Source organism: Silurus aristotelis, assembly GCF_946808225.1.
Source record: "Silurus aristotelis genome assembly, chromosome: 17".
Taxonomy (NCBI): Eukaryota; Metazoa; Chordata; class Actinopteri; order Siluriformes; family Siluridae; genus Silurus; species Silurus aristotelis.
Window position 1 is genome coordinate 4,862,740 of NC_139590.1, and position 20,416 is coordinate 4,883,155.

Consider the following 20,416-nt stretch of genomic DNA (forward strand, 5'->3'; position numbering starts at 1 on the left):
TTGTTTGTTGTTGTAATAATTTTCCTGGCTAGTTATCAATACAAGAACTCAACAGGATTCATGTGAGCGCCTACCTGTTACTTACTACCTGGACATTAGCGACTGTTTGTAAATTCTCACTGGAAATGCGAATGAGGTTTGTGTATTGATGAGTGTAATATTTGAGCTGTCACAGAGACAGGTGTGCTGGTGAAGGTTTCCATGGTTACTCTGTCCGGCACTCTTGAATGTAAAGTGGCTCTTGAGACAAAAGTCTGACAGCTTGATCCACTTGTGAAGGTTGTTAAGACATAACGGGTCATATCGGGTCACTGGCGTACCTGTTTTAATGGACTTTACTAGTATCAGAACCCGTCGTGTCTCGACAGACTTGTGGGAAAAGGATTCTGTCAAAAACTGTGTTTTTGCGCCGCAGTGTGAACCGAAAACGGAGGCTTTCGGCAACGATGACGAACTTTTTTTTCATCGACTCAACGTTTGAAAAAAACCCACACTAATTTACCCGAATTAGTGTAGATGTTGCCTTATATTAAAATTTATGGTATTTAGCAGATGCCTTTATCCAGAATGACTATCTCATTCAGCAACTGAGCATCTATGGGGTTAAGGGCCTTGTGCAGAGGCCCAGGAGTTGCATGGGGATTTGAACTCACAACCTTTAGAGCCAAAGTCCAATGCTTTAACCACTTGCTTTCACTCCTGAACCATGGACAGCGATCGATGGACTGTAAATTTTGGAGTTTTGAGAGGAAAAACTACTGTGGCACTGCTAAATGTATATAGAAATTAACATGCAAGTCTTTCTGAGGTTTTGTAATAGAGTTTTGAAAAGTTAAATTCCCTTTACTTAGGAAAAAAAAAAGAAATTCACCCTCTGACAACATGCTGCTCAGATACTTATCTGTATATACACAAGGATTAGGCGCTGAAGTATCATTAGAATTACGGGGTTTTGAGCTTAAACTTGACTCAACACCTGCTATTATTATTATTATTATTATTATTATTATTATTATTATTATTATTTTTGTATTGTAAGGCTAAGATTCAAAGAGTTATTCATACATATTGAATAACTTGAGTTCAATTCCCTGGATTAGTAATGAGTTTATTTAGCTTGACCTTTTGGAGTTTTGAGAGAAAATCTGCTGTACAGAAATGTTCCTCTTCTGTCTCAACATGCAAAACATCTGCGATTTTGACATCTGTAACAAATGGTAAAGGTCGAAAAGGGAACAGTAATAGTTCTGTATTGGCTCCAGTTTGGATCAGTCAACACACTGATCTTTTGGCTGTTGCTAAACTGCTGCTTAAAACCAACAGCCTAATTTAACTCATTTAATTTCCCAACCGAAGTGTGTTACAGGTTTTTAGAGGTGACGTTTTTCTCGCTTCCCTTGAACTGTAAAGAGCTCCATGATTTAGCACAGTGAATCCCTTGGCTTGAACAGGAAAGTAAATCTGTAAAGTCATCAGGCTTCTAAAAAGAGCTTGGTCTTGCCGAGATAGAAGAAAGAGATGTATTTGTTCTTGGCTGACTCCCAGAAGAGAGCTAATCTCTGTTTAAACTGCATACATGCTAGCTAAGCCGAAGAAGCACAGGGACCTTGTCTGAGACACCTCATTAAATCGTTAGCAGGCTGTTAGGCCTGCAGCTGTCAGGAATATCACAGGAATCCACAGGCGTTCTGCTGTGGAGGAGGAACCTGACCTTTGTATTAGGAACATGTTCAGTCCGAACAATGCGCCAATGTCATAGTCTTGTGGAATTAATTGTGCCTCCTTGCTTCAGTTTCTCCTTCTTTTTCCCTGACTCATCACCTCCTAAGATCAAAGGTGTGAAAGGGGTTTGAAAGAAATGAAACTAAGCACACGGGGAAATCACGGAAAATTATTGACTTAAGAATTTAGCTCACTGAAGTGTCATTTTAACGCTTAAAAAGTAAATTCGCCCTCTGACGACATGCTGCTCAGCTGTAATACTTGTTATCTGATACAAAAACACTAATTAGGTTCTGAAGTGTCATTGAAACTGGTGATTTTTGAGCTTAAACCCGATTTAACAGCTGATGTTTTTGTATTGGATTGTAAGGCCAAGATTCAATGAGTTATTTATACATATTGAATAACTTGAGTTTAATTCCCCGGTTCGGTAATAATGAGTTTATTTGCCTTGAGCTTGTGTATTTTGCATTTGAGGATGGATCGGCTGTTGGATATAAGAGCGAGAGACCGGGAAAATCAGCGAAACAAATTAGTTATGAGGCAAACGCAATTCCACGATAAACCGGGGGCACGAGATTCGAACTTCCAATTCCAATTCAGACTTTATTTCCCCCGATTCCAACTTTATTTTTTTTTTATTTTGAGTTTATTTCTCACCATTCTGACTCTTATTTCTCGTAATTCCGACCTGATTTCTGGCAATTCCGACTTTTGCTAAAAAATAAAGTCAAGATTGCGAGGAGTAAAAAGTTGGAATCACGATTGGGCATTTTTATTTTTTTTTTATATGGTGGAAACGACCTTTACAGGGCAACTGTGAAAACAAATTGCAAGACACTGTGCAGTCTCTAGGGGGCGACTCGTTCTCATTAAGAGCGTAGAATAGTTTATGATGTTATTAAATGACACGTGTATCACTAGATTTATATATTTAGCGAGATCTTTAGTGCTTTTTTCGGCTTCACACACTACTTACTACCTGCTTCCTTGAACATTTTACCCAAAGCTGTCGATCACAGTACACATTCTCTACACAATCTACCCCTATAAATGACAGTATGACTTCCAGCCTGAAGATGTACTACATGTGGCTAACAGGCCAGAGGACTTATTTGCTCAAAACCACCCTATGTAGTCAGGATAAACAGGTGCATTTTTAAACCCCATCTCAGGAGGAGGCTATCGGTATTAGTATTCTGCTATGGTACAACATGGCGTTACACATTCCTTCAGCAATACTAAAACAAAGGAGTTGATTTCTGTGTGATTTGAAATGTTTGACCGACTGCTGACCTCCAGGTTCAATTTCATATGATGCTTTTCCAGGTCTAAAGCAGAAAGCGTTCCTGAATTACTCGCATATTTAGGTTTATAATTTAAACCATGGACGTAGATTGTGTCTTGAAATCCCAATCTCCCACATGGTCATTTTTCCATGCAGCACAAGCAGATCAGGATCTATAAATTGAGCTTTGATGCTAATATCACTATTGCAATTCGCTAACTGTGTCCCCTACCTGCTTAGCTGCTAATGTTTGCTGTTTCCAGTCCTATGTCCTGTCTCACATTAATACGATTGCCTGGAAATGGCGAGTTTTGTTTTAGGCGCTAACAGCAACACTTTGCTCATTATTCTACATGCTTCCATCATCATTGTAACTTTGCTAGCGATGTGTCTTTTGTGACATCACAACGGAAATAACAGACGAACAATAAATCATCACTAAAAACATCTAATCGCATGTTTCAAAATTATTTTTGTTTTTCATTTTTCGTGGTGGATTTTTTCTTGCTGGATTTTTGAACAGTTGATAGACTATTGAAGAGACTATTCATTGATCCAATCAGCTTTTTTCTTTCTTATGTACTCTTATTATATTCTTTCTGTTGAAGTGTTGTTCCCGTGTTTACATTGTACATCATACATTTGGTCCTGTGTCGTGACAAGCCAATTAAATGCCCAATCAAACATAAGAGTATCTTAGGGTTTCCTCCAAAACTCCAGATCTTTTGGATTGAGTACTCGGAATGAGCACTTCCAGCATGCAAAGTCTCGGCACTTCATATCATTTTGAGCACGAAAACATCTGCATAATCTATTATGACTATTGTGAATGCAAAAATAGATGTCGCATAAATGCCAATCCACTGCTTTGAGAATATATTCAGTTTGTTTGTCCTCAGGAGCATCTATCCCATTTAGATTCAGAATAAATATATTGATATATCTGTGTATGCACAGCTGTTCATTACCTACATGTATGTGTTATACGTTTCTTTTACCATACACATCTTGGAGAAATTATTTAGAATGAATATTGATCCAGTCTAAACCCTGTTAGAATTCAGATGTAGGGAATTAATATAGATCCAGTCTAAACCCTGTTATAATTCAGATGTAGGGAATTAATATAGATCCAGTCTAAACCCTGTTAGAATTCAGATGTAGGGAATTAATATAGATCCAGTCTAAACCCTGTTAGAATTCAGATGTAGGGAATTAATATAGATCCAGTCTAAACCCTGTTAAAATTCAGATGTAGGGAATTAATATAGATCCAGTCTAAACCCTGTTAGAATTCAGATGTAGGGAATTAATATAGATCCAGTCTAAACCCTGTTAGAATTCAGATGTAGGGAATTAATATAGATCCAGTCTAAACCCTGTTAGAATTCAGATGTAGGGAATTAATATAGATCCAGTCTAAACCCTGTTAGAATTCAGATGTAGGGAATTAATATAGATCCAGTCTAAACCCTGTTAGAATTCAGATGTAGGGAATTAATATAGATCCAGTCTAAACCCTGTTAAAATTCAGATGTAGGGAATTAATATAGATCCAGTCTAAACCCTGTTATAATTCGGATGTAGGAAATTAAAATAAATCCAGTCTGAACCCAGTTATAATTCAGATGTAGGGAATTAATATAGATCCAGTCTAAACCCTGTTAAAATTCAGATGTAGGGAATTAATATAGATCCAGTCTAAACCCTGTTATAATTCGGATGTAGGAAATTAAAATAAATCCAGTCTGAACCCAGTTATAATTCAGATGTAGGGAATTAATATAGATCCAGTCTAAACCCTGTTATAATTCAGATGTAGGGAATTAATATAGATCCAGTCTAAACCCTGTTAGAATTCAGATGTAGGGAATTAATATAGATCCAGTCTAAACCCTGTTAGAATTCAGATGTAGGGAATTAATATAGATCCAGTCTAAACCCTGTTAGAATTCAGATGTAGGGAATTAATATAGATCCAGTCTAAACCCTGTTAAAATTCAGATGTAGGGAATTAATATAGATCCAGTCTAAACCCTGTTAAAATTCAGATGTAGGGAATTAATATAGATCCAGTCTAAACCCTGTTATAATTCGGATGTAGGAAATTAAAATAAATCCAGTCTGAACCCAGTTATAATTCAGATTTAAGGAATTAATATAGATCCAGTCTAAACCCTGTTATAATTCAGATGTAGAGAATGAATTTAGATCCAGTCTAAACCCTGTTATAATTCAGATGTAGAGAATGAATATAGATCCAGTCTGAACCCAGTTATAATTCAGATGTGGAGAATGAATATAGACCCAGTTTATATACAGTTATAATTAAATTAAATTCTGAGGAATTAATAAGGCTGGTATAAACCCAGTTATGATTCAGAAGTGGGGAATGAATTAGTCTTAGTCTAAACCCATTTATTATCCAGATGTAGGAAATTAATTAGATCCAGTCTATCTTCTTCTTCTTATTTTGGCTGCTCACATTAGGGGTTGCTAGACCCAGTCTATATTCAGGTAAGTTAGATCTAGGCAATTAATTAACCCTGTCTAAACCCAGTTATAATTCAGATCTGAGCAATTAATAAACCTAGTCTAAACCTATTTGGAATTAATAAACCTACTCTAAACCCAATTAGAATTCAGATCTAAGGAATTAATTAGACCCAGACTAAACCCTGTTATAATTCAGATGTGGGAATAAATATAAACTAAGTGTAAACCCAGTTATGGTTCAGATGTGAGGATTTAATTAGGCCTAGTCTATACCCAGTTATGACTCAGATGTGGGGACCCAGTCTATATTAACAATCCAAATATCAGTGCGCCTCTCACTGGGCTTGTATTTGCTAGGTTTTTTTTTTATTACTTTTTATTTATTTTCTTAATTATTTATTATTTTCTTTGCTGTTTGTCTTCATGTCCATTGTACAGCACTTTGGTCAGTGTAAGCTTCGTTTAAATGTGCAATTAAGATGCAATCTACTTACAGTGTGACATGCAAGACAGGACATTGGCAGGTTGCCAGTTCAGTAAATTACCACTGAAATCCTTTAACTGAGTTTTTATTTTTTTGTGTCTTGTATAGTCGTACATTGCATCTTAATACACTTTATCAACAGCATGAACAGTTTGTGCTAGTGTTACTTCCCTTTCTTTCTTGAAGAGCCATTACAATAATCTGGCAACCCAAACAGGTAAAAAAAAGTACAGTTGAAAGCTGTACAATGCTCTTTACTTGAATCAGTTCTGTACTATAAAATATGCAATATTAGTAATTATTTTAGATAATCAACTTTAGCCAATTGAATCATTCAAGCATTTATGGCAACGTTATTCATTAACCCTCCAAATGTGCACCTCAGGGGAGGGAAGAATGCTCACAGCTTTCCTATCATTAAAAAACGGATAATTGAATGTTTAATAAATATGTCTCTTTTAAAGGTGATTAAAGTTACAACATAATTTCCATCACATGACAGAAATGTACACAAGTAAATTTATTTCTCATTATATGTTTTATCATTCATTGAGAATTTAATTGTAGTGAATGATGTGTTTCATAATTTAAATAGTTTGTAGTTGTAAGGTTATATTGTGGCTGTGCACGTTCATTAGGTCACGTCACCCAAGTATGTCCTATGAACCTGTTTAAGTAAATCAATAGTTTATAATGTAAATAGTTTACAATTTTAGTAGTTTAGGATCTAAAATAATCACACCTCAGATGTCATTCAAAGGAGTTTTTCTGTTCTGCATTTTAAAATGGAGTAGTATGTAACATGGTATGTGTTTTGGTTTCACCATGAATATTATACAATGAGCAGGAGCAAGTGATTCATTAGTGTTTTCATACAGAAGAGATAAAAAACCCACTTTCATTCACTGGAATTTTTCGTCAATACCAATTGTGTGCACAGTTTGTTACTTGGGGTTATTTCCTCTGACATTTATGCCATTTGGCAGACGTGAGTCAGTAAGTCTGAATGACTTACAATTATATATTTGTACAACTGAGTCATTGAGGGTTAAGGGCCTTGCTTAAGGGCCCAGTAGTGGGCAATGGGATTTAATCTCCCAACCTTTTAATCAGATAGCTGACATTTAAATCACTACCATTTCCCATTTTCTAGAATGTGACATGGGCGTAATCTGTTTAGATTTTTTGGACAGGCCGTGTTATTCAAAATAGCCCCACTGTGAAGGACGTTTCTTATTGTCAGTATTTATTATGTTATGATTGTATGAGGTAAGACAGCAAATCGAGGGGGGTGGTGGTGGTGTAATTTTAATGCATTTTGATTATCCAGTCATTCACCATTAATAATCATGGAACTGTGACTGTGCGACACCCCGAACCCTCCACCCCCATTTTGTAATCAGTGGTAATAACCTTTGTGAGATATTTTGTTTGGCGAAACCACAATCACAGTGTTTCAGAAAGGGCTCATTACTGGGGAAAAAAACCTGTTAACATATTTAGAGGTGTATAACTGGAAGTATTTGCAGCTTGTTGCTGCTGTTTATTCTAGAAGAATAATTTGTCTAAACGTGTCTAGCTGTCAGAAAAACTGTATTTCTAGAAGGTTCTGGCAACCGTATATCCAAAATCACGTTCGTATGCAGAGTCTAATTTGCTTGCTTTTGCTCTTCTACTGCCATAATCGGAGTTTACACCAGCCTGAGGGATCTGGCCTAATATCTGACAGAGGTGCTCAGAGATGCATTTCACATAAATGTTTAGGACAGAATCACATGGTTTTCCTATCAGAGGTAAATACTGTGTCTATATACTGCATGCGTGCTCTTTCGGGTCTCTAGAATGTAACCTGAATTTTTTGTGAATGAATGTGTACATTAGATTCACCAATTCGCATCGATTGCATCGGCATAAAACGTTAACGATGTGATGCATCGATAAAAAAGTGTGCATCTGATGCAAGTCGGCATTTATATCGCAATGCATCATTTTGAACAAATTCGCATAGGTTTATTTATTTATATGTAATTTATTAGTAGGTGTGCTATATTTTTATTATTTAGAAAGGGACCAATAATTTGAGACCAATATTTAATATGCAGATTCATTCTTCCTGTTTTGATTTGTAATAGAAGAGTATCTGTGAGAGTAAAAGGGAAAGTTTATAGGACTGTGGTGAGACCTGAGATGTTGTATGGTTTAGAGACATTGAGTAAAAGACAGGAGGTGGAGGAGCTGAAGATGTTGAGGTTTTCGTTGGGAGTGACGACGATGAACAGGATTAAAAACGAATGTAGGACGTTTTGGAGACAAAGTGAGGGAGGCGCAATCACAACACTACGGAGACTAAGGCGTGTCATGAGAGTCACATAGAATACAGATTAACATGGCAGAGGTAGAGCTGAATCTTCCTGGAGACAGAACAGGAAAAGAACATCTGGTTTTATTGCATCTTTTTCTCTTTTTTTTTTCAACAACAAAGGCGTGTTTGTGAAAGGGCCATGAGTTAACAGTCAGAAGGCTCTTAAGTAAAATGCTAATTTGCTGTCTGTCTGTACCGAAGAAATAAAAGTTTACCATATAGAATTGGATTGTATTGCATGGGATCGCATTGCGTTTAATTGAATCAGATCGCACTGCATCGCAATAGGGGTGAATCTTATCGCACCGAATGGGTAGTTGCTTCATATGTATCTTTAATGCATTGTGTAATTGGCAATGCATCGAGATTTATAAAGATGCACATCCCTAGTATACATTTTGTCTACTGTGTTTTGGAGAATAATATACGCCCATTGCTTATGTTGGCTGTGTGGCGCTAAAGAACACATCAAGTCAAGGTAAAAGCTACGTGTTACTGAAAGCACACAGAAAACGGAATTCAGCTACTGTATATGCAGTCATGTTGTATTTCCTTGAACAGCACAGAGAGAAAGAAAAACCCAAACCATCTTTTCCCCCATAGAGGTGCCTGCGCTTGAGCTAGGGTCACACAGGCAGAAACGAATGAGATAATAACAGGAAGAGGTGTGGAATAAAAGTGGTCGGGTCGAGGAAAATGGACAAGGAGTGGGCGAAGGAGAATAGAGCAGCTGTCAGTTGGAATAAAGTAATTGCATGACTTGGGAATGCTCGTAAGAAAGGAAGGTGACATTTTCTGCACTTAGGAAAGTAAAGTACATGAAAAAAACTTTCATCTTTCTGTCTGCTTTTCTTTCATTTTTTAAAAAGAAGATGCTGTGGAGAAAATCAATAGCTTTAATTGTGTTTATTTCTTCCCATTTACAGCCTGGTGATGGAGTTCACATGAGACATAAGCATCGTAGATATGAGGAGGTGCCAAGAAACAACCTTTAATACCGAATACAGTAGTTAGGAATGAAGAAAAGGATTTCTGATGCGGTTACACCTACACAAGTCACGTCAAATCAAGTCAAGTTTATTTCTATAGCGTTTTTCACAATGGACATCGTCTCAAAGAAGCTTTACAGAATTTAATAATAAGGTGAATGATGTGTATTTATCCCTGATGACGAAGCCTGGGGCGAATGTGGCAAGGAAAAACTCCCTTAGATGTTATGAGGAAGAAACCTTGAGAGGAACCAGACTCAAAAGGGGAACCCATCCTCATTTGGGGAATATCAAGAGTGTGACAGAGAGGATTGCAATCTGACTACAGTGTGCTGTTTGTGTTCCCTTTTGTCTAGTTAATACTTGATGTAAAATCTCACACACTCTCACACATACAGTACTTGTCCAGTTTTAAATAGGGATTTTACATTTTTATGGGCCCATGCTACAAGAACGTACCCTTGAGGTCTGAAAGGCAGTATGGGGTCTAATTTCTCCAGTCTCCAATTTGTTCTCACAAGCTGCCTGTATGAGAATTAACAGCATCATTTGGCAAAGCCTGCTTCAGTGTGGTGTCAGTTTCCAACCAAGTCTCATTTGAGATTATTTTAAGACCGATAACTTAAAAAAAAAAAAAACACATAAAAAAGAGATTCTTACATTATCCTTCTTAGTTATCTTGTAATGTTGTACATTTGGTGCATGTGGCAAGTATCGAGAGGGGTACAACCTTCATGAACATCTCAGCAGAAGTGGGAGCTTGTTGGTTGAGATGTTGGCCATCTGAGCACAAAGATTCCAAGCAAAATCCCAGTACTACCAAGCTTCTAAATAAATTACATTTATGGCCAAGTGCTGTATTTGTCAGTGAGACTCTGAGGAAATTATAGCATTCATTACATTTTTCTTTAATATCTGCCTTATCAGTGTTACAGTGTTTTAAATAGGGTGGCTAGTTGTGCTTATTTTGCTAATTTTAGAACAAATACAATAATTTTTTGATATACAAGGTGGCGCAGGGAAAAGGTACATTTTGGAACTAGGAGTTGCCGATCCTGGTACCTCGGTGGTTGTTTGGAACCAGTGCGACCTTGTTTAGAAGCCCTTGCCATTAGTTCTAATGGAGCAGCGGGTGGTGTGCAGCGAGCGATCGCTGTAAAACCTTATATACCGTATTTTTCTGACTATAAGCCGCTACTTTTTTCCCACGTTTTTGAACCCTGCGGCTTAAACAACGAAGCGGTTACTTTATGAATTTTTCCTGGGTTTTTCCCGGTTTCACAAACTTCAAGCCAAAAAAATTAACCCCAAAACATTAGACCAATGAAATTTCCGAACGGAAACGAAAAAACACACCTCGCCTGTGTTCTGAGCTGCACGGCATCGGGAGAAAATTTTAATTTTTTTAAACGCATGACGATGCCAAAAGATAAACTCCCGAGAGAAATAGTTGTGAAAGGAAGAGAAAAACAGTGAACAATGACTTTCTTGGTCGGCTACTGTTTAGATACAAGTCGTTGTAACGTGTTGAGTCTGGGTGAAGGGAGAGCTCGCTAACTCCAGTTACAACAGAAATCATATAAGCACAGACAGGTTTCCAAAACTCGTGCTTTTTTATTTTTCTTGGCAACAGCGTTACGGGTTAGTCAAAGAAACTTAAAAATGAGCATCAGAAAATAATAAGGACATATTCCTCGTCTTGAACACATGCACTAATACCGGAAGAATGCAGTGCCAGGCTATTCCCAAAATACCACTATGCTCCTGAAGGAAGCGCAACATATTTCACCTGTTACACCGTGTGTAACGTTAAGTCAAATCAAGTCAAGTTTATTTGTATAGGGCTTTTCACAACAGACATTGTCTCAAAGCAGCTTTACAGAAATCAACAGTCAAGGTGAATGGTGTGCGTTTATCCCTGATGAGCAGCCATGGCGACTTGTCTTTCGTTAAAGCTTGTGTAAAGTACATTAGTGTAGACACCTGCGGCTTATAGACAGGTGCGGCTTATTTATGTAAAAAATAAAAATATTTGTAAAATTCAGTGGGTGCGGCTTATATATGGGAGCGCTTTATAGTCCGGAAATTACGGTAAGTATGGTGATAGTGTAAGTGAATTTCGGCGTCATTTCCAGCAGGGACGTCATGATCATGTCTCGTCTACTCATGCGAGAAACTGCTCGGCACATCGATGATGCGTGTTGTGGAACGGAGTGGCGAGGGCTCCTCACGATGGCAGCTAAAACTGCCTTGATATTCTCTGGTGTGTGGGTGGTTTAACAACACCTGGCGACTTCTTTAAGGCTGAACTCATTTCTTTGGAATTAGCAGATGGGACACGATCATGACGTCCGAAATGGGAATGACGCCAAAATTCCCTTTGCGCAGCACTTACACACTATCACCGTTGTTATAAAAGGGTTTTACAGCACCACTCCACTGCACAGTTCCGAACAATCACAGACGTTCCATGGCCAACTCCTAGTATATGGGACAGGTACAAACAGTAATATCTGCAAAGATTTATATTCTTGCTCATGTCTATTAGACACATTAAAAAAGAAGAACAGAACCAGGTTCCCAACTACTTCTCTTTCTTTGCACTGAGCCAGTTGCTCAAACAGACAAGCCTGTTTACATATTTCAGATGGCAGGGCAGCTCATAAAAATACTCTTGTAAATGTTGTTTTAAATAACGTAAATCGACGCCAAACGGAACTTTTGTCGATGTTTCCACACGGACTGTTTTAATTGCCGGATGTGTGCATCATGGCGGATTTTAGTGCTGATTTGAGACTTGGCGTGTCAGTAAAAAATATTTACGGATTCAAAACGATTTTTTTCCAGTGGAGTTTATTTATTTTTTCTATCTGAATAAAGAAGGGAAGTCGTTAGAAAATGTGTGTTGCGTTGAAGGTTTTAATTAGTTATGTATTCATTTTTTTTTTTAATGAATATTGTCAAACAGTAATGCGAGCTACATTAATTGCGGGTTAATAAAAAGAAATTTAAAATGAATTTGCGTTAAACACATTATTAACTTTATTAATGCTATTAACGTGTTCATTTTGACAGCCCTATATTTTTATATATATATATATATATATATATATATATATATATATATATATATATATATATATATATATACACATAAACCTTTACTGCTTACACACACGTGTTTATATGAGAGATGCTTGTCTTACTAAAGTGGTCTCAGTCTTTCTCTCTCTCGCTCTTTCCCTCGTACTCGTTTCCCTCTCCCCCTCCTCTATCCTATCTTTTTTTTCCTCTGTGCGTACGGTGTCTGGTCTTTCTGCGTTACCCTCTGCTCTGCATTTGTCCTCAGTTGCGAGCGTTCTCTTCCAGCGCGTGGATGGATGGGAGTGGAGTATGAGCACGTGTGTATCAGTTGAGCAAGGAAAGAGAGCAAGAAGGCAACAGCGAAGCAGACTCGAGTAAACGGTTTGGTGAAAAGAGGCGCGGGAGAAGAGACTGAGGCTGATCAGCGCTGCACTTGCATGTAAGTATCTCCCTCTCTTCACAGCGTCCGTGTGTGTGTGTGTGTGTGTGTGTGTGTGTGTGTGAGTGAGTGTGAGTGTGTGAGCAGGGCACGTTTGAACCGTCATGTCTGTTCGATGTTGTTGGGAGCAAATAGGATTTTGCGTGGCTCCATCGGTCCTCATGAGAACGGAAGGCACTGGGATTCTGAGGTCCTGAAACGTTCACTTTACACACACACACACACACACACACACACACACACACACACACACACACACACACACACACACACACACACACACACACACAGAACCGGTTTAGGATTGAGCACAGCGTCATCTTGAGACTTGACCCGCCTCCCTAACTCTCTCTCTCTCTCTCTCTCTCTCTCTCTCTCTCTCTCTCTCTCTCTCTCTCTCTCTCTCTCTCTCTCTCTCTCTCTCTCTCTTTCTATTGCTCGCTCTCTCTCTTTCTCCCTCTATCTCTCATGCTTTATCTCTCTCTTTCTTTCTTGCTTTTTTCTCTTAATCTCAATCACTCTCTCTCTCACGCTCTTGTTCTTTTTCTATTCCTCTCTCTCACTTGTGCTCTTTCTCTCTCTTTCTCTCTCTCTGTCTTGCTTTTTTTTTCTCTTGCTTTCCCTCTTATTCTCTTATGTCCTCTCTCTGTTTCTCGTGCTCTCTCTTTCTCTTTTGCAATCTTTCTTTCTCTCATGCTCTCTTTCTGTCTCTCTCTCTCACACACACACACACACACACACACACACTCATTCTTCATCTCATGTTCTCTCTCTTTCTCTCATGCTGTTTTCTCGTTGTCTCAATCTCTCTCTCTCTTTCTCTCTCTCTCTCTCTCTTGCTCTTTTACTCTGTCTCTTGTTGTTGTATGTTAAATGTGTGTGTGGGAATAGAGAGCTTAGCTGTCAGCTGTGGAAAGTACAGAGAGTAGGCATGGTGTTAGGTCAGGGCAGGCTGGAGGAGAGAAAGTAGACAGAGAGATGCTGAGCAAAAGGAAGAGGGTCAAAGCCTAGAGCACTATCTTATGTTCCTGTGTTCCACAAAAACTCACACATTCTTGTGTATAAGTGTGTATTTTCTGTAACGTCACACAGGTACTGCTGCACTTGCATGTCAGGTGCTCTGTGTAATACACATCTCTTCTGTCCTGCTGTATACAGCTTGCACCTAAGGGGACTCTTCGACTGAGATCTATATTTATATTTCTGTGTGTGCTGTAGATCCTCGCCTTTCTCATTACTAACATTGCCAAAGGTGGTGTTTGATTGGTTGCCAGTTCATCGCTCTTATACTCAGAAACACAGTTCATGTATAACTTATATACAATTAAACAGATAACGAATCACAAATAAGTTATGCAGACCAGGCAGCGAAAGCTGGTCTGTGTGATCCAGATCCAAAGATGGGCTCCTGTAGTTCAAACTGATGAAGTACTTAATGCTGTTAATTCTAAACAGGTCAGGACTATATTTTAGCAGCAAAAGGGGGACAACACAATATTAGGCAGGTGGTCAATATGCTATGACTGATCACCGACCATATAGTTATGCCTAGTGTATATTTGCATTTTATTTCAAATATAGGATAATAATATTAGATATTATTCCTCACCATAATTTTTTTAGTGTTCAGTGTGTAGTCCCGCTGCATGTCAGACATTTGAGACAAGATCAGCAACATCGATCGAACCCAGAAAGCCAGGCCAGAGGGAAGACCAATCTTCTTTCATCATTTAACAACGATTTTGTTCTTTTTGCTATTATAAGTTTTTGCTCCTATGTGAAGCAATATATACTGAAATCTGTGTGTTGGTAGACGACTACATTTTAGTTGTTGTTCCCTAAACAACAACAACAACAGATATATGGTTCAAGTGTCTGAAAGAACATATCAAATATAGGCACTATAGAAGAGCTCACATTCAGGCAAAAAAAGGCTTATCAAAAATAGATTAGTGTTTTTTTATTTATTTACAGCATTTGTATATGACTTAAAAAGTCTCAGAGGGGGAAGTATGTTAAGAATGTTTTGAGAAATTTAGCGTAGGCCAGCTTTACTTAGAATTAAAACAGCATTATACAGTATAAGTTTATTTATCATTAATTTTGTCATAATCATTATTAATAATCATAATCATTATCATTATTAATTATTAATTTTTGTAGTGGTATTAGTAGTTATTATGTAGATATACAATACTTTGTTGTGAAATTAAAGGAATGTACTGTGTAACCAAGATTTAACAAAAAGCATAAAAAACATGTATGACACTTATATGCATATGCACATTGGTTTCTTTAATCAATTTAATTTGTGCTAATTTATTTAATTTTAAAATTAATTCATATATTTCACCAAAAGCTGTAAACGCCAAATAGCATTAAGGGCGACTTATATTTATCTCACTTATACAACTGAGCAGTTGACGATTAAGGACCTTGCTCAGGGGCAGCTTGGTGGTGCTGGGATTTGAACTCATGACCTTCTGATCATAATGCCAATATCTGCTCAAATCTCAGATCTCAGTTCCTCCATCACTATTTTTTTTACCTCTTGCATCTCTTGAATCTCACTTCAAATACAATATACATGTTTGTGTGTTGTGTCCTGCAGAAATATTTACATCCGGAAAGTGTTCGCATCCTTCACTTTTTTCCACATTCGTTATTTTACAGCTTTATTCAGAATGGATCGAAAAATATATTTTCCTCGAAATGCTACAAACAATACCCTATAATGACAACATGAAAGAAGTTTGTTTGCAAGCTTTGCAAATTTATTTTTACAAAAAATAAAAGAATAATAAAAATTACATGTACATAAATATTCACAGCCTTTGCTCAATACTGTTGAAGCACCTTTGGCACCAATTACAGTCTTTTTTTAAGTTTAATGATGCAAGCTTGGCACACCTATTTCTGGGCAGGTTCTCCTGTTATTCTTTGCAGAACCTCTCAAGATCCATCAGGATGGGGAGCATCAGTGCACAGCCATTTTCAGATCTCTCCAGAGATGTTCATCCGGGTTCAAGTCTGGTCTCTGGCTGTGGCACCTAAGGACATTTACAGAGTCGTCCCCCTTGTTATCTTGGCAGTGTGCATAGGGTCTTTGTAAAGTTGGATGATGAACTTTCGCTCCAGTCTGAGTTTCAGAGTGCTTTCGAGCAGGTTTTTATCAAGGATGTTTTAGTACACTGCTGCATTCATCTTTCCCTGGATCCTGACTATTCTTCCAGTTTCTGCCACTGAAAAACATCCACACAGCATGATGCTGCCACCACCATGCTTCACTTTAGGGATGTTGTTGGCCAGGTGATGAGCGGTGCCTGGTTTCCTCCAGACATGACGGTTGACATTCAGGTCAAAGAGTTCAATATTTGTTTCTCATGGTGTGAGAGTCCTTCAGGTGCCTTTTGGCAAACCCAAGACAGGCTGTCGTGTGTCTTTTACTGAGGAGTGGCTTTCTTCTGGCCACTCTACCATAGAGGCTTGATTGGTAGAGGGCTGCAGAGATGGTAGTTCTGCTGTCCCAGTTGCTCAGTTTGGCCAGGCGGCTTGCACTAGGAAGACTCCTGGTGGTTTAAACTTTTTCCATTCATTGATGATAAAGGCTGTTGTGCTCATTGGGACCTTCAATGCTACAGCATTTTTTTGTACCCTTCCCCAGATCTGTGCCACGATACAATCCTGTCTCAGGTCTACAGACAATTCCTTGGAATTCATGGCTTGGATTTGTGCTCTGACATGCACTTTTAACTGTGGGTTCTCATGTGTGTCTTTCCAAATCATGTCTAATCAACTAAATTTACCACGGGTGGACTCCAATCAAGTTGTAGAAACATCTCAAGGATGATCAGTGGAAACAGAATGCCAATGAACTCAATTTTGAGTGTCATGGAAAAGGCTTTGAATAATTATGTACAAGCGATTTTTATTTTTTTATATTTTTATATATAGATTTATATACAGTACAGACCAAAAGTTTGGACACACCTTCTCATTCAAAGAGTTTTCTTCATTTTCATGACTATGAAAATTGTAGAGTGAAGTTTTGACAATAAAGTTTTATAGAAACAAAGCAATTATGAAGTTATAATGTATTAATGTTTAGCAAGTTTAGTACTAATAAGTTTGTTCCTTATCATTGGTCAAGTTTATTCCTAATGAGCGATCCAGTGGTGACTGTGGCACGAAAAAACTCTCTGAGATGGCATCCGGAAGAAACCTTTAGAGGAACCAGACTCAACAGAGAACGTCTTTATCACCAAATGCCTATTCATTACATTCAATTCCATTGGTTCCAACCCTAACCCTAAACCAAACCCATTCAGAGTCAGTCAATATAATTGTGTGCTTCCACATTTGTGGTAACAGTTTGGAAAACAACCACATATGGCTAAAAAAAATTCAAGTGTGTAAATAGTTTTATCCATATAGTCTTTCACAAAGCTGCACAAAAGTGCCCATAATACTGAAGTAATGAAATAATTAATATAGTTTACAAAATTATGTAAATTATGTAATACAATTAAAAAAACATGTTTTGTTTGCATACACATTTACCACTTGCTCACTTCACTCACTTCTCGCTCACAACCCGCTGCCATCAGGAGTCATGTTATTATTTAAATAGAGTCCACCTATGAGCAATTAAAAACCTTTTCCAAAGATTTGGTAGAAACAGCTTCATGAAGACCAATGAGCTATGAAAAAAAGTTCTGGTATTATTAGTATTATTTATGGTTTTGGTTATGAAAAGCTCTAATACACATCTAGTCTAAATTGTTAAAAATTGAAAACTGCAAATTTGGGTAGCGAGTGTGGTCCAGAGAAGTCAAAATAGAGAATTAGATAGAATTAGAAGCCAGGAAGTTAATGGTAAATCTCAAGATGATGCTATAATAACTTATAATCAACTTTAGGTCCATGATTGCAATACAAGTATTTGTGTATTTAGACTTGATTGGCTGTTCTTGCCTCTCTTTAGGTCAGTGTATGTGTGTGTTTGTGTACATGCGTATATGTGTTTTGACTGGGCCTCTGCATTCTCTTCCCCCACAGGTGTGCCAGTGCTCATGATGGAGCTGAAAGACAGCTGTGCCAGCGAGGGCAGCCATGAAACAGAAAGCGCTGGCACAGGCAACCTGTCAGGCCCCTTGTCCTGGCACGTGTTTGCCCAACGCAGCACGCTACACGGTCTGCGATACGTTTTCCCACACCGCCGCTCCTCAGCCCTGCGACGCGTTCTCTGGAGTGCAGCTCTCCTGGCCTGTCTCGGCCTGCTAGCGCTGGAGGGTGCGGAACGTGTAGCCCACTTCCTATCATATCCCCATGTCGCCAGCGTGGGCGCCGTGCCCGCGACGAGCCTAGTATTCCCGGCCGTCACCGTGTGCAACCTAAATGCTTACCGCTTCACACGCCTCACACGAAATGATCTGTACCATGCAGGAGAACTGCTGGCACTGCTTGACGTACATCTGCATGTACCCGAGCCACACCTGGCCGAGCCCCACGTGCTTGAATTTCTCGCAGAGCACGCCAATTTCAGTGGCTTCCGGCCCAAACCGTTTAGCATGCGCGAGTTCACCGAGCGCGTCGGACATGACCTCCACGAGATGATGCTTTACTGCCGCTATGAGGGCCAGGAGTGCAGCCACCGGGACTTCAAAACCGTGAGTCTCCTGATTTTTTTGTTTGTTTTCATTTGCAGAGCCAGGAAAAGGCGGAATGATTCTTTTTGAAACCCATGGATGGATTTATAATCAATAGCTCATAACTTTAAGTGGGTTGGGCCACTTAATGGATCATTTTGAATGTTTAATTAACCCTTGGATGAATTTGAATGGATTATCTGACGTGTTTAACTTTCGTTAGGCGTCCTCACTTACATTAAATACTTACTTACACCTTTATGAGGACTCTAAATGTGCGGGTTGTGAAATGCAGACACAAACCTGTCTGTCATGATACTACAGTAACCTAAAATGGCAGCTGTCTTTGATGAAGCATTCCCAATTACCACTATAATGGCATGCTGTTTATTTAAAGTTTTCACTATTAAATTGAATTGAGTGGAACACATAATGAAGAAATGGGGAAATGTGAGTTATGCTGCTCATCTGGAGCTTTTCTAATTTTCCTCGTGCATTTGCTCTTGTTATATTTTAGATTTCTTTAATGCAGGTGCCTAGAGATCTGTACTTAATAATGCATTTATATTATAGTTTTTAGTTTCATTTCGTACATATAATTTCAAAGACATTTTTTCGTACACCAGCCTAACTAGGTATCTAAAAATATTTCTCGAGCTCACCCTGTGTTTTTTGGTAGATGGTTGCTAATGACTTTTCATATTTCAGTTAAAAAAATTGAATACAAAGGCAAATTGCACTCTCCGATTCTGTTTTTAGCCTGTTTTTCCCTTTTTTGTGCGTCATGTCTAATCAAATGTAAAGGGAGATAGAGAGGGAGATGTAAAATGATTGTATGCTGTCTGCTTTGAAGATTCCCCTTTAGAGATAAGTGTGTGTCGGTGTCTGTGCTCCCTTGGGGAGTCTGGCTGGCTGGCTGTGTGTGGTGTGTGTGTGTGTGTGTTTGGCTCTGACCCACTTCCACACACAAACTCGTGCAGACCTTGATCTTATACACGCGTGCAGACCTTGAGCCTGCTCATTTTTCAAGTAGGAAAAATAATATTTATGATGACATCACATTTATTGGGAATTACTTAGCAATCAAGAAATTTAGGTGACTTTGACCTTTCATTGATTTGTTGACCTGAATTAAGTACTGCCTAATGGAGTAAACCATCAGTTATTCTCAGAAGTGTTCAACTTTGAAGACAAAAATTGGCAATATGAATTATATAATGTTTTCAACTATGACTACATGTATATAATTATATACAGTACACATATATATGAAGATTAATTACTGGTTAGGGTGCCGGATTAGCAGATTTAATACCATTGTTGGACAGTAAAGAAGTAAATGTAATTCGTTAGTGTATTGAAATAGCTTTTATCTGTACTTTACTGAATTATTTCGATTTGGGGACACTTTTACATCACTGCATTTCAAATATTTTACTTTTTACTCATCTACATCAGTCGTTCCTTATTATTTATGAGCGGATAAAAACTTGCCCTTGATGGTATCTACTTACCACCAACATTCAGTTCAGCATCAGTTCAACAGCAAGTAGAACATTTTGAGAGGAATAAATGATGAAAGAAACTTCTGACGCGAAATCACAACAATACCCGTGGCCTCATCTGTATTATTTTTTTCAAGTCGTGAAAAGAAGGTCCGTGTTTGATCCGTGTTTGAATCATTAAAATGATTCTTTTAATAGATTGGTTGCTAAGAGTAACATAAGAGTCTTTTCACATAAACTGAGTTGATTTAAGTCTTGTGAAAAAATGATAATAAGCCATAATTAATCCTAGTACCTGTGATACTTAGTATCCAAACTAAGTACATTTGAAGACTTTTGTACTTTTACTAAAGTGAAAGTTTAAAGGGACACTTTTACTGGAGTAAACGTTTCCAATAC

General features: G+C 38.1%; 1 protein-coding gene across 1 annotated transcript in view; it reads left to right on the plus strand.

Moving 5' to 3' along the window:
- Window positions 1-13,795: 13,795 nt before the first annotated feature.
- The window catches only part of LOC310739940 (acid-sensing ion channel 2-like), a gene marked incomplete at both ends in the record, with an annotated part of 71,725 nt that continues 65,104 nt past the window's right edge, over window positions 13,796-20,416 (plus strand). The window contains 3 exons of the mRNA XM_083566239.1: window positions 13,796-13,805; window positions 13,957-13,974; window positions 17,923-18,533. Of these exons, the coding sequence (XP_083422365.1) occupies window positions 13,796-13,805; window positions 13,957-13,974; window positions 17,923-18,533 (639 nt within the window). The remainder of the gene's footprint in view (window positions 13,806-13,956; window positions 13,975-17,922; window positions 18,534-20,416) is intronic.